Source organism: Scleropages formosus, chromosome 5, assembly GCF_900964775.1.
Source record: "Scleropages formosus chromosome 5, fSclFor1.1, whole genome shotgun sequence".
NCBI lineage: Eukaryota > Metazoa > Chordata > Actinopteri > Osteoglossiformes > Osteoglossidae > Scleropages > Scleropages formosus.
In genome coordinates this window covers 23,389,640-23,405,722 of record NC_041810.1, presented here as the reverse complement: position 1 = coordinate 23,405,722, position 16,083 = coordinate 23,389,640, and the positions used below count along the sequence as shown (strand labels likewise).

Here is a 16,083-nt window from a genome sequence, read left to right as displayed (position 1 = left end):
GCACAAGGCTGGAAGGGGAGGGGACGCACCCAGGACGGGACACCAGTCCGTCACAAGGCACCCCAAGCAGGACTCAAACCCCAGACCCAGCAGAGAGCAGGTACAGGCCAAATCTGCTGCACCACCGCACACCCTCTGCTTCAGAAAGTGTGTGTGATTTCAAGTGTTTTCTTTAAACAGAGATTATAAGTTCAGGCAAAAGTCTAGACAGTGAGGAAACTGAAGATGAAACCCATGACAACCCCAGAACCCCCCCTCAGCCACCACAAAGACTATCATTATAGATCTGTCTCCACTATGACCACGCCATTGATCAAGCATATCATATTTGTCACGTCCACGCCCGCACCTCAATCGACAGCACCTAACTCTAACCAAGCACCTGACTAACCTCTCACTCTTTAAAAGACCCTCCTCAGTTCCAATACCTTTGCGGAATCTCGTTTGAGATAACCGTCCTATTGCGCCATGTCCTGCTCTCCTCCATCCCTTGTTTCCTGTCTCCGTTCTCTGGTTTTCGACCCTTCGCTTCGTCCACTGACCACGTCCTTGAATCCTCGCTCCCACTCCGTCCGCCGATCAACCGAACTGTCGCATGTCCCCGACAACGAGAATTCGCACAACTCCTCAGTACCAGACGAACAATCCTGCACTTGGGTCCAACCGTCCCGGATTCCTCAGTTCCGCGTGACAATATTAGTGCACTTCACAGTATTACTGGTCTGTCGGAACTTCGTTCTGGTGCTTCAGAGTGGAAAGTTGCTGTTGACCTGGGTGAGGCCCTGACGTTTCCTGTTCACATTGCCACCACAGGTGAATGACCAGATCTGGTTGCCTGGGCAGACTACATCAAACATGTGCTTCTGGTTGAACTTACAGTGCCCTGGGAGAACATGGAAGAGGCATTTGAGCACAAGAAGGCAAGGTATGAGCAACTCCAGATGACATGTGAGGATGGCGGCTGGGTTTCTGTGTGGCCAGCGGAGGTCGGATGTCGCTGCTTCACTGGCTGATCCATGACTTCTTCCCTCTCCCGATTGGGTCTCAGTGGTTGCACCATGAGAGCTGCCTCTAAGCATCTTCAAACTGCTGCTGAGAAAGCATTGAGCTGGGTATGATCAAAGTCAAGAAAACCCCTGAAGGAAGTGACCTGATACCTGTGATGTGGCAATCAAAGGCAGTCACCCCCCGGTCACATTATGCTGCTGGTGGCACCAGGGATGGCAGTACTGCCAATAGCCACCAAAACTATGTTATCGTCTCTGGTTGGCAGCTGATGAGAGGTGTGTCGAACAGTAACTGGCTGCATTTATCCCACTATATTGAAATTCAGTGGAAGTGGAAGGTAGTGAATCCATTAGTTTGTTTGCCTGGGCCAGCTTTCATCATGCCCTTTTTAAACAAAGTCTGTATCACTAAATCAAAAATATTTCCAAAAATTTCTGCCATTAAGTAGACAATACTCTACTAGATTCTCACAGATTAATAAGACTATCATTCAAAATTTGTGTTATATCAGGCAGATAAGACTTCAGATACAGTAATGCAGACGTTTCTTCCTGACACCTGTAACATCACAGTCACAAAAGCAACAGCAGCATCGAAAGCAAAGAGATTTTTACCTTTCCATTTTCAATGACTCACAGACATAGAACCTCCTCACCCCAGGATTGGAACACCCTTTCCTCCTTAACACATTAGTGGCCGGAGCAATTTAAAACCGCTGACCACAGCCTCCCACCTTGGATTCTGGGGGCCAGTTGTAGAGCTGTATAAGGAAATGTGTCCGGCAGGAGAACCTTCACTGCACCACTTTGCTCTTCATAAACACACACACACATTTTCAGAACCACTTGTCCCATACGGGGTCGCAGGGAACCGGAGCCTACCCGGTAACACAGGGCACAAGGCTGGAGGGGGAGGGGACACACCCAGGACAGGACACCAGTCCATCGCAAGGCACCCCAAGCAGGACTCGAACCCCAGGCCCACCAGAGAGCAGGACCCAGTCCAACCCACTGCGCCACTGCGCCACTGCCCCCCCTCTTCATAAACAGCCTCCCTTATTTCCAGGGAGTTACCTGAACTGAACAGTTACCTGAACTACTCCAGTGAAAATCATGCAGCTGTATATACATATGGATCACCAGACGAAATTGTGCCGAGTTTCCATTATTGATTATCAGAATCACTGAGTCACGTTTGTGTTACTGGTTATTTTGCTCCGGAGCACAAACTAGTGCAGTAAAACAGCTTTAAGTTTAAAAGACACGCGTACGATGACGCCGGCGGACGCGATATAGAAAATACAATACAGTATGAAAATGGAGCCCACTTTCGAATGCGACACCGACAGCAGGTTCCGACACGAGAGCCGCAGTTTGGCTCGAGACCACAGCGCTTCGCTTCCCATAAACAGAACGGCGCGGCGCGCTCCAGCGAGTCGGCGCACTGACAAGTTTTGCGACCTCCAGCGCGGAGGAGCCGCCCTCCGCGGAATAAAAAGAACCCGTCGTCGGTGCACTGAGCATCGTTCCGCGGAGCGTCGCGTCGTCGTGCTCTGCATCTTCATCGGCGTCGTCATGGGTAAAGTTAACAGGTGTTTGAAAACATGTTTCGTTGTCTTCAACGTCCTGTTTGCGGTAAGAAATGCTGTTGCTGAGCAGTGAGTAGTTTGTTCTTTGAGCACATTTTCCTGACCGTCACCGTGCAGTTAAAAAAAAAAAAAAAAAAAACTTTACAGGCAGAATTAGTGTATTATATTGTAGTGGATCATTGCGCTTCAGCAGCTGTTTTTTTTTCTTTTTTTTTTTTTTGGTACGCGTTGTTGTAACGTAATCGAAACAAATAAATTAATGAATGGAAAGCTTTTTTATACTTAGAGCGAAATATTTCCAATGAAGGGATAGTTTTAAGAGTTTTAACACACAAAGAAAGGAATTAAGTGAGCCGTTGGTGATGTTAAGTATTATGATTCAGTCTGATTGTGTGCGCATTGAGCTCACGTGATGCCCTGGCTGGAATAAGAGCGGACAGGAACCCGCTATTCGGTGTCTATAATTGTGTGCTGTCCTTTGCTTTGTCCACTGTCCTCTGTCCATTGTCCTCTGTGTGCCGTTCTCACTGTCCCCTGTGTGCTGTTCTCTGTCCTCTGTGTGCTGTTCTCACTCCACTGTCCTCTGTGTGCTGTTCCCTCGCCACTGTCCCTTGTGTGCTGTCCTCTGTCCTCTGTGTGCTGTTCACCGTCCATTGTGTGCTGTCCTCTGTCTGTCGTCCACTGTCCTCTGTGTGCTGTTCCCCCTCCACTCTCCCCTGTGTGCTGTTCCCTCTCCACTGTCCTCTGTGTGCTGTTCCCTCGCCACTGTCCCTTGTGTGCTGTCCTCTGTCCTCTGTGTGCTGTTCCCTCGCCACTGTCCCTTGTGTGCTGTCCACTGTCCTCTGTGTGCTGTTCCCCCTCCACTCTCCCCTGTGTGCTGTTCCCTCTCCACTGTCTACTGTGTGCTGTCCTCTGTCCATTGTTCACAGCCTCTGTGCAGTTTAAACTGGCAACATAACCAGAAAGAGATCAAAACTTTTTTGGAAAAGAAAGCCATTTTTTTTGTAAAAGGAAAAAGCAACAAATGATTTCAGTGTAAACTCTTGTTATTGTTATTTTAGAAATCTCATGCAGCACAAGAAGTCTGTGTTTCTGTGAATTTTCTCAGGTACTGCTCTGCAATGGGTAGTGATGGTAACTTGTAAATGTTCCCTTGTCACTCTCCCTCTGTGCAGCTCATTGGGGCCCTTCTCCTGCTGCTGGCAATTATGGGACACGTGGTGCAGAACAGCGATTACGCACCGGTGAGTGGGACTTGAACAGACAGCTAGAGTCACCATCTAAGTGAGCCAGCGGGCGTGTGAGTGAGGTGGTTTTCACTGCAATTTTACCTGAATTACATGGAACAGAACATTTTCAGAAATGCGACTTTGTCTGATCGAATCACATGTTCAAATGAACACATTTACTGAATATCCAAATAATTTGTCTGAATGTTTTCAGGTTGAAAAGCGGGTGGAAGGACTCATTTTCGCGTACATCCTTGGAATACTCAGCATGGGTGTATCTTGTCTGGGAATTTATGGAGCGTACAAAGAGAAGAAATGGGCCTTGATTGTGGTAAGAGTCCAAGTGGGCTCATTAAGTAGGTGAAGAACTCATCAACTGGATTCAGCGAGAACCTGTGGAGCCCTTGCAGTGCCCTACTTCCCAAAAAACCAGTTATACTTAGAGTGTCAGAGAGTGTCAGATTATAAACTTTGAGCAAATACAGGCAGTCCCCGGGTTATGAACGTAAAATCTGTAATTACAAACCACTCCCCCATAAAGCCTACTACAAACCCCATTTCCAAAAAGTTGGGATATTTTCTAAAATGCAATAAAAACAAAAATCTGCAATTTGTAAATTCTCTTGAACCTTTATTTGGCTGACCAGCTTGATTGTATTTTGTAAATATAAGCAAATTCCGAATCTGATGCCATCGACACACTCCAGAAAAGTTGGGACAGAGGCAAAATAAGAGTGAAAGTTTATAGAATATTCAAGGAGCACCGTTTTGGAAGATTCCACAATAAACAGGTGAATTGGTAACTGGTGAGTTTCAAGTTTATTGTCATAGATACAAGTACCATGTAGATGTATCATGAAAATCTTCCTGAATGCTTCTCCACAGATTATGGGAAAGGACAATAGAAAGACTGCATAAACAAAACAATGACAAACAAACAAACAGTGTCAATGACAGCAATAACAATAAATAATGGTAACAGTAGTAACGATAATGGTAACAGTCGGAGAACTCAGAACGAGAGAATGAGAATGCTTGAAGTGACAGAGTAATTTACCAATGTGCTTGGGTGGAGCAGTCCAACTCTAGTTACTAAAGGTGGCACATTGGTTAGTGTTGTATAGTCTTACAGCAGTGGGGTAAAAACTGTTCCTGTACCTAGCTGTGCGGGTTCGAATAGACCTGAGCCGTTTTGCAGATGGCAGGGAAGAGAAAAGTGCCCGTGCGGGGTGACTACGATCTCTCACGATGCGCATCGTCTTTCTGAGGCAGCGTGCGGTGTAGGTGTCCTCGACTGCTGGTAGCTGTGTGCCGATGATTTCCTGAGCTGTTTGACCACCCTCTGTAGGGCTTTCTTGTCCTGTATGGAGCAGCTGCCGCCCCAGGATGTAATACACCCTGTGAGGACGGACTCCACAGCACACCCGTAGAAAGTGGTGAGGACTGTAGTGGACGTCCTGGCTTTCTTCAGACGCCTGAGGAAGTGGAGACGTTTGATGGGCCTTTTTGATGGTTGATGCGTGTGCTCAGTCCATGTGAGTTTGGCAGTGAGGGTGACCCTTAGGAACTTGAAGCTGTTGACCCTCTCTACAATATCCCCTCCTATGTATATGGGTGCATGAGCCGTCTCCTGTTTCCTGAAGTCAATCACCAGCTCCTTAGTTTTACTGACATTGAGAGACAGGTTGTTGTCCTGGCACCACTCTGCCGGGAGCCTCACCTCCGCTCTGTAGGCAGTCTCGTTGTTGGTGATCAGAGGGTATCATGACTGGGTCTAAAAGGAACATCCACCAAAGACACAGTCTTTGCAGACAAGGATGGGTCGTGGCTCACCACTTTGTGCCAAACTTCATGAGAGAATTGTCAGTCAGTTCAAAAAGAACATTTCTCAATCCAGGATTGCAAAGAATTTAGGTCTTTCACCATCTACAGTACATAATATTCATGTAGCCGTGAAAAGATTCGTGGAATCCGGAGAAATCTCAGTGCGTAAAGGGCAAGGTCAGAAACCACTAATGAACGTGCGTGACCTTTGAGCCTTTAGATGGCATTGCATGAGAAACCGTCATGCTACTGTGCTGGTTATAGCCACATGGGCTCGGGAGTACATCGGCAAACCATTGTCACTTAACACAGTCCGTTGCTGCATTCAGAAATGCAACCTGAGACTCTATTATGCAAGGAGGAAGGCATACATCAGTTCTATGCAGAAACGCTGCCGAGATCTCCGGGCCTGAGCTCATCTCAGATGGACTGAGAGGATGTGGAAACATGTGCTGTGGTCAGATGAGTCCACGTTTCGGCTTGTTTTCGGCAAAAACGGATGTTGAGTTCTCCGTGCCAAAGATGAAAAGAACCATTCAGACTGTTAGCAGTGAAAGCTGCAAAAGTCAGCATTTGTGATGGTGTGGGGTCCATCAGTGCCCACGGCACGGGTGACTTGCATATGTGTGAAGGTACCATTTACGTGGAGGCGCTTATTGGGATTTTAGAGAGACATATGCCGCCATCGGGGCAACATCTTTTCCCGGGAAGTCAATGGTTATTTCAGCAAGACGATGCCAGGCCTCATTCTGGACGTGCTACAACAGGGTGGCTTTGTGGACACAGAGTGCGTGTGCTTGACTGGCCTGCCAGCAGTCCAGATCTGTCCTACTGAAAATGTATGGCGCATCGCAAAGAAGAGAATCAGACAATGACAAGCATGGACTGTTGAGCAGCTGAAGTCCTGTATCAAGCAAGAATGGGGAAAAATTCCACTTGCAAAACTGCAACAATTAGTATCCTCAGTTCCCAAATGATTAAAAAGTGTATTTAAAAAGAAAGGTGATATAACAAAGTGGTAAACATGCCTCTGTCCCAACTTTTTTGGAGTGTGTTGAAGGTATCAAATTCGAAATTTGCTTATACTTACAATATACAATCAAGCTGGTCAGCCAAAACATTAAAAGTCATTTCTTTGTACTTTTGTCAGTTAAATAAAGGTTCAAGAGAATTTACAAATTGCAGATTTTTGTTTTTATTGCATTTTAGAAAATACCCCAACTTTTTTGAAAATGGGATTTGTATATTAAAAATTTGAGTTACTGTACATACAACAATTTGTAATAACAAATTCGAGATACTTTGTGACATGCGTCAAAATATTGCGCGTCTACAGCGGTTTGTCGGCTCGTGAGCCCGAGGTAGGACAAAGGTTTCCTTCTTTTCAGTCAGACTGTCACGCCCATGACCTCGCCCCAAATGTCTGCACCTGCCCAAAATCAGATTAGTGGGGTATGAAGAAGCCACAGCTGCACACGCTGGTTGTGGAATCTCATTTGAGAAACCCGTCTCTCCAGCGCTCTCGAGTGAACCCACGGCACTCTACCCGTCCTTCCAAGTCAATCGTTCTCCTAAGTCCTTTGCTCCCGACGTCCATGGATCCCGACACTTGGATCGCCTCCTCGACTACGACATCGGATTCTCCCCAAGACCTACATTTGTGCATCTGCCGACCCACGCCTGTCCCTGACACAAATCTCACCTGCTCCCTTGTTTACCGACAACCATCCTGCAGTTGGGTCCACACGCCTACCTCAGTTGCCTGCCCGCTCAGTATGAAACGGACCACGTTATTGTTAATAGGATCTCGTGTGTCACTGTATTTGGCTTTAATTTTTTTTGTTTTTACCCTCTTAACCATGGCACCAAAGTTTAAATGTGATGCAAGTGATGGTTATGCATCCAAGAACAGGAAAACGATCACGATTGAAACTAAAGTGGAAATAACAAAGCGATCAGAAAAGGGTGAAACATTAACTAACATTAGAAAAGTGAATATTAAAGTTTATTTAAGGTTTTTTATACTTACACACATTCTCTCTCTCCTTTCTATTACAAATACTGTAGTAACATTTATTATTATTATCTCTTTCTATGTCTCTTTGTCCCATAGAGCGGACTGGAGACCAGGGTGTAGACCCTATTGCGGGATCGTTTATTGCAAAAATACAAGGAGCAAAGCAATACTTGTAGTCTGGGAAAAGCGCGGTTAAATCCGAGGTGCAAAGGTGGTTCGAGAGGAGAATCCGAAGACGTGGTCCACAAAGTGAAGCGAGGTTTGATGTCGTAGGAGACACAAACAGGGACAAGGAGATGGTCGAGGGAATAAGGAGGGAGATACATTTATTCATTTAGCAGGTGCTTTTCCCCAAAGAGACGTAGATCTCATAGAATATGAAATTTGTGCATCACATTAGGAGAAAGAGAGACATAGTTGCGGGCGTGTGATTCTTAAGTACAGTTAGTTTCTTTCACCATATGCACCAATGTTCATCATCACCTTCCTAGTAAAAAGAAAATTCTTTTTAGAGACACATGCAAAGATTTATGTGACATTACAGGAGTAGCTGCAGAAAGGACTGGTCCAGGCATGATCTTAAAGTTACAGTGCATGAACATTTATACCTTACATGAACTTAAGAGATGATGGGCGAAGTGAGTCTGGAAGAGGTGAGTTTTAGGGCCCCTTTTAAATGTGGACAATGATTCAGCAGTTCTGAGTGAGAGAGGGAGGTCGTTCCACCACAACGGAGCCAGAACCGAGAACCTCCGTGCTTTACCTTTTGTGCGTGGGACCACCAAGCAGGCAAAAGTGGAAGACCATAGCAGTCTGGTTGGGATGTAGTCGATGATCAAGTCTTGTAAATAACCAGGAGCAGTTCTGTTGATGCACTTGTAGGCCAGAACTAGTGTCTTAAATTTGATCCAGGCAGCTATAGGAAACCACTACAGAGGAACAAGTAGAAGAGATATGTGGGAAAGCTTCGACAAGTCAAACAACTCGGGCAGTAGTGTTCTGTATCAGCTGTAGAGGTTTGATGGCAGTAGCAGGAAGGCCAGACAGGAGAGAGTTGCAGTAGTCCAGATGGAATGTCACCATGGCCTGGACAAGTAGCTCCGCAGAGTCTGTTGTGAGGTAAGGATGAATCCTACGCAAAATGAGTGAGTTATTCACTTTGATCGATAGATCATGACAGGAAGATGGGCCAGCTGGGAGGTGTAGAATCTCTGTTTTGGAGAGGTTGAGTTGGAGATGGTGGTCAGACATCCATGCAGAGATGTCTGACAGACAGACAGCGATGCGCGTGGAAATGTTTGATGCTCCAGGTGGAAAGGAGAGGAAGAGCTGGGTATCATCAGCATAGCAGTGGTATTTGAATCCATGGGAGGCAATGACGTGGCAAAGGGAGGAGGTGTAGATTGAGAGGAAAAGAGGACCCAGTGCTGAACCCTGAGAGACACCAGTTGAGAGAGGTAAAGCAGAAGAACGGGAGCCCTGCCAGATCACTTGGTAGGATCTGTCACATAGGTAGGACTTAAATCATCTTAGAGCCATTCCTTCAATCCCAAGCTGACTAGACACATGGAGAAGGACAGGTAAGGCACCGTGGAAGTGTCATGAACGCAGGAGGAATGGTCGTCTCAAAGAGATTCTGCAACCAGGGAGCAGTGGATTGGTGCTGTTTATACCCGGCTGCTTTGATTGTGACCAGGTGCTTATGGTTGCGCTGCAGGTGTGAGTATAAGACTCTCTCTGTTATAAATACTTTAGTTACATCTATTATTGTTATTATTATTATTATTATTATTATTACTGTTATCAGGGAGGTGCAGTGGGTTCAGCTGGTGCTCGCTGTGTGGCGGGTCGGGGGTTTGAGCCCTGCTTGGGGTGCCTGGGTGTGTCCCCTCCCCCTTCGGCCTTCTGCCCTGTGTTGCCGGGTAAGGCTCCAGCTCGTCGGGACAAACGGTTGTGGACAATTCACGGATGGATTATTGTTATCATTAAATTGTATTATTATTATTACTGTATTGTTATATTAAAGATGTTTTAGTGTATCCGGAAGTTTTTCTTTAATGTTTTTCATGCATCGAAAGGTACACAATATACTACAGGATATACTAAGACAAACATTTGACTGACGTTAGATACGAACCATACCCAACTGTTCCAACTTACATACAAATCCGACTTAAAGACAGACTTTGGAACGGAACTTGTTCTCAATTCGGGGACCGCCTGTTGTCTTTGTTAATCAAAATATTCAAGTTGTTATGAAGGAAAACTGCATGAATTATATGACTACATTTTTTGTAGTCTAGCATGAAGAAAGTGGACATAACAAGTGTTGCTCTTTACACGCTCATTACAGTAGTTGCTGACACTGTTGTCCTTTGTGTAGTTTTTAGTCATGATGTCTTTGGGCTACGTCGGCCTTCTGTGGGTCACCGTGTCTCTTGTCATCGCTCTGCCAAAGGTACTGTATGTGTGTGCGTGTGTGGGCCACATGCTTTGTCAGTTTAAAAAAATCCAAATATAGTGTGTCTCTGCCCCGTCTTCACCTTCACGTATTGCGAGGACTTTGTGTTGTTACATCTCCTCATTTCTGGAGCTTGAATGGATCTGAATGAAAAGTGACTGACTGCTGTGTTATTCTTTTAAAGACTAACAAGGCAAAGGAGGAGGAATTCCGTCACTTTCTGCCACTGAATGAAGCTTCATTACATGTTAAACAGCTTGTGGATCAGCTGCAGGTTAAGGTACAGTGTTTCCTGCGTGTGCCGTCGTCTCTTCATCCACACACGCGGATGATTACCGTAACTTTCCCCTCCACTTACATTTATCCATTTATGTGACGCTTTTCTACAAATCGACTTATCGGCTGTATATTCATGTATTGTAGGTACCTACGGTTATTTATCCGGCTACACAGCCGGGTAGTTTTACTGGACCGATTTGAGGTTGAGTCTGTTTATTTCTCTTCCAACAGTTCAATTGCTGTGGGCTTTTTAACGGCTACAAAGATTGGGGAAGAAACATCCCGCACTCCTGCCTCTGCCCATATTACTATCAGCAGACTGATAAGTGTGAAGCTGCAGGACAATCACTGTTGGCAAGTTTTTGTTAAAAAATTCAGTGGTTTGTTACTCCTGCTCTTGTCTGCCCAAGTGTGCAGATCCATTCTTTAAATATGTTCTTATCAATGTATAGGGGTCTTCATTCGAACAGTTTTCAGTTAGAAATTTCATTCTTACATGTAGAGCACCTGCTTTTTAACATCTAATCCCATGTATACAAGTGTTTACAATATTGCATTATTTTCTTTTTATTTTAGAGCAGCTTTATGGGTCAAGGTTTCAACTCAACTAAAATGGTGTACAAGCAGGTAAAGACACTGGTCATTTTCTGTAATCATGATGTAATGACATCAGAGTGTCTTAGAGGACCACGGCCCTCAGTGAAGTCGCATTGAGACTCTTGAGCGGCATGGTCAGTGACGAGTGCGACTTCGGTGTTGAGGGAAACGCATCCGAAAGCTGACGTGTCGCATACAGAATTGTTATGGGGCAATGCTGTACAGTGTGAAAGGGATGGCTGTTACGTTCTGTGTGTCCCATGCAACATTCCGAAGAGCATTCAACACCCTGAGCTCTGAGCTTAGAAGGCAAAATGTTGAGTAAGATATCAGATTTACTCTGATCGTTCAGTTCGTTAAATGTGTAGTAATGTGATATTATTTACCATGAGTTTTCACAAGAGGAAGTAATACAGTGCTTATTCCTTGCAGTCTTGCTTTCCAGTACTTAAGAAATTGATGCTGTTAGGAGCCAGTTTTGTTCTAGGAATTTCTTTTGGATTTGCTGCCATGATGGTATGTATTTAAAGGTTTTTATAATCCTTTTTTTAACTTGTTTGTCAGCGTGCCAGGATTAACATTGATGATGAATGGAAAAATTTTCCCTGTAATAATACAATGCCGACAAAAATTCGTTGAGGCTTAGTGTATGAAGACATGCTTTGAAATGCAAGACCAGAGTTGACCAGTGTGATCCAGCATTCAGTGACAACATCCAGGAATTAGAGGAAAGGCTGTGTGTGACTGTGAGCAAGATATAGGCTTTAAGCAGAACCCTATTCCAAGAGAATGTACGCTGATGATAGGGGAATAAAATTAAAGTCTTTCAGAAAGGACGGAAATGAAGGGATGTCATAAGGAATATGCCTAAAATGAGGATTTATGGTGTAGCGAACTGCAGTCATCTGGACTATTTATTCCGTATATTATAAGAACAACTAAAAAGTGAGCCGCATAGCTTCATGTAAAAAGTTTTTAATTCGTTATTAGAAATTTTCAGGATTATGTTGCAATAACTGTGATAAACCAAAGTGTTTGTGCAATTGTTCAGTGATGGAATGCTTATTTTTAACTTATTTTCCTTCCTTTTTTCTATGTTTCAGCTTTTGGGACTGGTGATGTGCTCGGTCATTTTGTACCAGACTGGACAGAGATAACCAGAGGAGATCAGCGTCAACCCCACACCACTGAAGTACTCAGAGCTGTAAAGTGCTATGTGACTTTAATCCCACGAGTGTTCACTTCAACACTGTATGCATTTAATCTTCAAAAAGACTGTATGTTGATGTTTAAATGTATCACTGCTCTGGCATTGTTCATTTTGATTTTGCTCTGCTCAATGTATTCCCTTCCATGCAGTGTCTGTAGAGGCACAGCTATAGTCTGTAGAAGCTGCAGTCCTTATCCAGACCCATGGTCAAAGTGAGAACGCAGTAGGATTTGAGGATGGGTAATTTTGGGAAACTGATAGTACAGTGCTTGAATTCATGTGTGTTTGAGCTTCTCAGTATATTATGGTTTGAACATTATGCTGTCCATCAGTGGTAAAACTCTGCGAATGCTTATAACCTGTAACCAAAACCAAAGTTTTATTTTTGCATTTATTCAATAAATACTTTTGCTAAGTTTTTCCTGTTACTTCACCATGATTTGATTCTGTACCACTGTTCACTTGGTTCTGTTTTAGAGAACATCATTTAGGCTATAAATCCCACATGCACACAAGTGCTGTCTACATATACACTCACTAATTGTGATTATATGCACTCTATGACTGGGAAGAACACAGTGAGCCCACAAAATTGCTATTGATGAACGCTTTTTAGCGTCCTCTCGGGCTCGTGGATCAGCCTCCGTTTCCATTTAAAATATACAGCAAACGTTCCACATCAGTCAACAGTTTTACATCAATACCAACAGATCATGTAAATGATGTGTTCTTAACTGGCAGGCCCCTCCCCTGCACCTGTCAGCGATCATCAGCAGGCAATAAGAGGAGAAGCTCGCTAGAGGACAAACCGTGGAACCGATTTCGGACACCGCTCTCGCAACGCCTGCGGTCTCTTAGTCTTGTTTTTTCCCTTTAGTCCTGCTCCTGTTCCCTCGGCTCCCTGACCTCCTGCTCACATCTTCCTGGTTTCTGAGTATTGTGAATTCCACTGGGCAACGTCTGCACATCAGCTGACCCTTGCTTGTACCGCGACCATTCTTTCATCTCACCCTTTAATAAATACAGCATCTGCATTTGAGTTTGGTCTCCTGTCCTGTCCTTTGCAACGATAACATTCTTACACTATGTTTTCATTCAGAGAACTTATGTAATGACCATTAATTTTAAAGCAAATTGATAAAAATGTCAGCTCGCTCCAGATAAGTTCTGTAAATCCCCTTCTCTGTTCCCAACATACTAGACAGTATACACACACCACAACCTGCATGTCAAGATTTCATTTCAGAAAAAAAATAATACATCTCAGGACATAAAGAAGCAAAAGGCATTTCTGAAGTTTCTTATACAAGTATAAATGTTTATATTCCCCTGGGACAGACTTTTTCAATTACCATGTAACTACAGTAATTCATAACATTTCATGATAATATCCAGTAATGTTTTCAAACAATTTTTCCCCCTCATTCATTAGCTTTTTCAAAAAAAGGTTTGACTTTAACCATTTATGTGCTTTAAAGGCTGGTGTAAAGGTATTGATTTTTTTCCTTGGAATTAATTCCCATCTAGAACCAGGACATTGCAGAGCCAGTCTTTGCTCCTATCCAGAAGCATATCCGCAAACATCCCTCAAACTGACAAACATGTTCTGCAGTTCTGGAGAGTCAAGGAGGGATCTGAGAAATCATAGCAAACATATTTTGCCAGTGTGGCTTCTTCTTCTCCACCTTCTCCACACCTTCCCAGTTCACCCACTGACCCTGCCTAACTAATGCAACCACCTTTACAGACCTCACCTCCTCTTTCTGCTCAACAACCAGCTGCTGTTTGTCTGCTTCCAGGGCAGCTCTCCATAACCGCCACATATGACCAGAGCCAAACCCTGCCCCCCCCACCACACACACATGTTCAACCACATCCGACAGCTGCAGCATCCCGTTTACGCTTTGGACCGCATCTCTGGGGTTCCACCCCTTACCTGTCCTTACAGACAGCACCATCTTTTTCACAAACCTATCTTTCGAATCTGCTAGAGTCAGCTCCAAACCCAGTTTCGCACACTTATACTCCTCAGTCAAGCTTCTCACCAGCAGCTCCAGAATGCCCTTACCAGACAATGCTACACTACTTAAACAGCATGGCACTCCCGGCCACTTTCTCACTAATAACCCATGTGAGCTTCTCAGCCTCCCAGACAGAAAACTCATATACCATAAATGTCCACTTAATAGATAGCACCAGCCCAAACTGAAGACACCACAACTTTAATTTCCCTGCAAGGAAGGATGCATCAATGCTGTTTATGCCTTCCACAACCACTTCCCTTAGTGCCACAGCCTGGGTAAATGATATAATTCCATGTTAAGTGATAAGGACCAGGCTGTGGCACTAAGAAAGGATGCATCAATGCTCTTTATGCCTTCCACAACCACCTCCCTTAACTGGCTTTTCCAGAATAAATGGAATTACCTCTTCATTATTACAAAACCTCTCCTGCACTACCTTTCCAGCAACAACCGAAAGATTCCTCAGTTTACTTGGCTTAATCTTCAACTTAGCATTGCAAATGTTATTGGAGAGGCATACGAGCTGAAACTGTTAAAGTACGTAGATCTGGTGGCAGGCTCATGTGAGACCAGTACAGGTAGGTGTTATGGGGTTTGTGGCTAAATCAGCTATGTCATTGTTGGGGGAATTTGATATTAAAGGCCATTTGTTAAGGGTGGCAGTGAAGGAGTTGTCTGAGACTGCTGAGAAGGTAAGTCAGTGGTTATGGTTGAGAAGAGAGCAGGGTATTTACATTTACATTTATGTATTTAGCAGACACTTTTCTCCAAAGCAGCTTCCAGCAGATACTATGTAGTGTTCTCAGCCCACACATCTTATTCAACAAGATGACTTAAACTGCTAGATACTCTATTTTGGGTTACAGGTTAGAGGGGGTACAGTAGTGGTAGGTGACTAGTAATGGGGGGCAGCTGGTGGTAATTAAGGAGGTGTGGCCTTGTTAATTAGGGTAGTTTAAGTTTGTGGAGTGGTGCATTTGAAGGGATGCATGGGCCTGTGGTTTAGCAGGGGCAGCTGAGTTTATGGAGTTGCAGTATTTCTTGAGTGAAGGGCATCTAATGTGGGTGGGTCTGGGATGCCAGACTGCACTGTTGAGCCTTCTGGAGGTGTTGTGGGTCTAATGCACTGAAACATTGACAAAGGAAGGTGCCCACTTGACAACCTCAATGAAACACTAATGTTGGTACCCTGTGGTTGTGCTGGGCAAGGAAGGAAGTTAAGATGCTTAGTCTCAAGTCATAGAGATATATTTGTTGGCAATGCTGAAGGCTGTTCTTTATGGTTTCATGATGCTGTTGTTTGGGTCCTTGTGTACAACAGCTGTAATATACACATGGGACAGCCCTACTAGGATAGGACTCACACATACACACACATATTGACTGAAGCCGCTTGTTCTGAGCAGGGTCGTGGCAAGCTGAAGCCTAACCCAGCAACGCAGGGCGTGGGGCTGGAGGGGGAGGGGGAGGGGGAGGGGGAGGGGGAGGGGGACACACCCAGGACAGGATACCAGTCTGCCGCAAGGCACCCCAAGCAGGACTCTTTAAGAAAACAGCCTGTGGTTCTGTTCAGTTTGAGCTTATGCAGTTGAATGAATTTAATTTTCCCATATACTTTATTACCATGTGGAATCAGGAGTCTCTGTGATTTTTATTTGCTTTTTACAAAGTTGTGAGGAGCTAAAGCACTAAACTCTGGTATTTGATATTCCGCTCACCTGACCACTCTTACTTGTCTTTTGAATAAGTTATTAAATGGGTAAGAAATGACAGATGGATGAAAAGCTGGACAATCTGCAACTTTTTAGATACAGCATTGTAAACATTGCTAAATTTAATTTTTTTT

The 16,083-nt window shown here is 44.5% G+C and overlaps 2 protein-coding genes across 4 annotated transcripts in view; one reads left to right on the top strand and one right to left on the bottom strand.

Moving 5' to 3' along the window:
- ttll1 (tubulin tyrosine ligase-like family, member 1) overlaps positions 1–16,083 on the bottom strand; it is a 917,975-nt gene that overhangs the window by 654,308 nt on the left and 247,584 nt on the right. The window lies entirely within an intron of this gene.
- On the top strand, positions 2,483–13,217 carry LOC108942236 (tetraspanin-8-like). 3 transcript variants are annotated; one of them, XM_018765407.1, is made up of 9 exons: positions 2,483–2,586; positions 3,772–3,840; positions 4,040–4,156; positions 10,050–10,124; positions 10,312–10,407; positions 10,638–10,760; positions 10,983–11,033; positions 11,436–11,519; positions 12,107–13,217. In XM_018765407.1, exons 2-9 carry the CDS (start codon positions 3,805–3,807, stop codon positions 12,158–12,160), a joined length of 636 nt encoding a protein of 211 aa, XP_018620923.1. In that variant the 5' UTR covers positions 2,483–2,586; positions 3,772–3,804; the 3' UTR covers positions 12,161–13,217. The 3 variants fall into 3 exon arrangements, with proteins under 3 accessions (XP_018620923.1, XP_018620922.1, XP_018620921.1); XM_018765406.1 differs by having other exon boundaries at positions 2,483–2,599; XM_018765405.1 differs by having other exon boundaries at positions 2,483–2,642.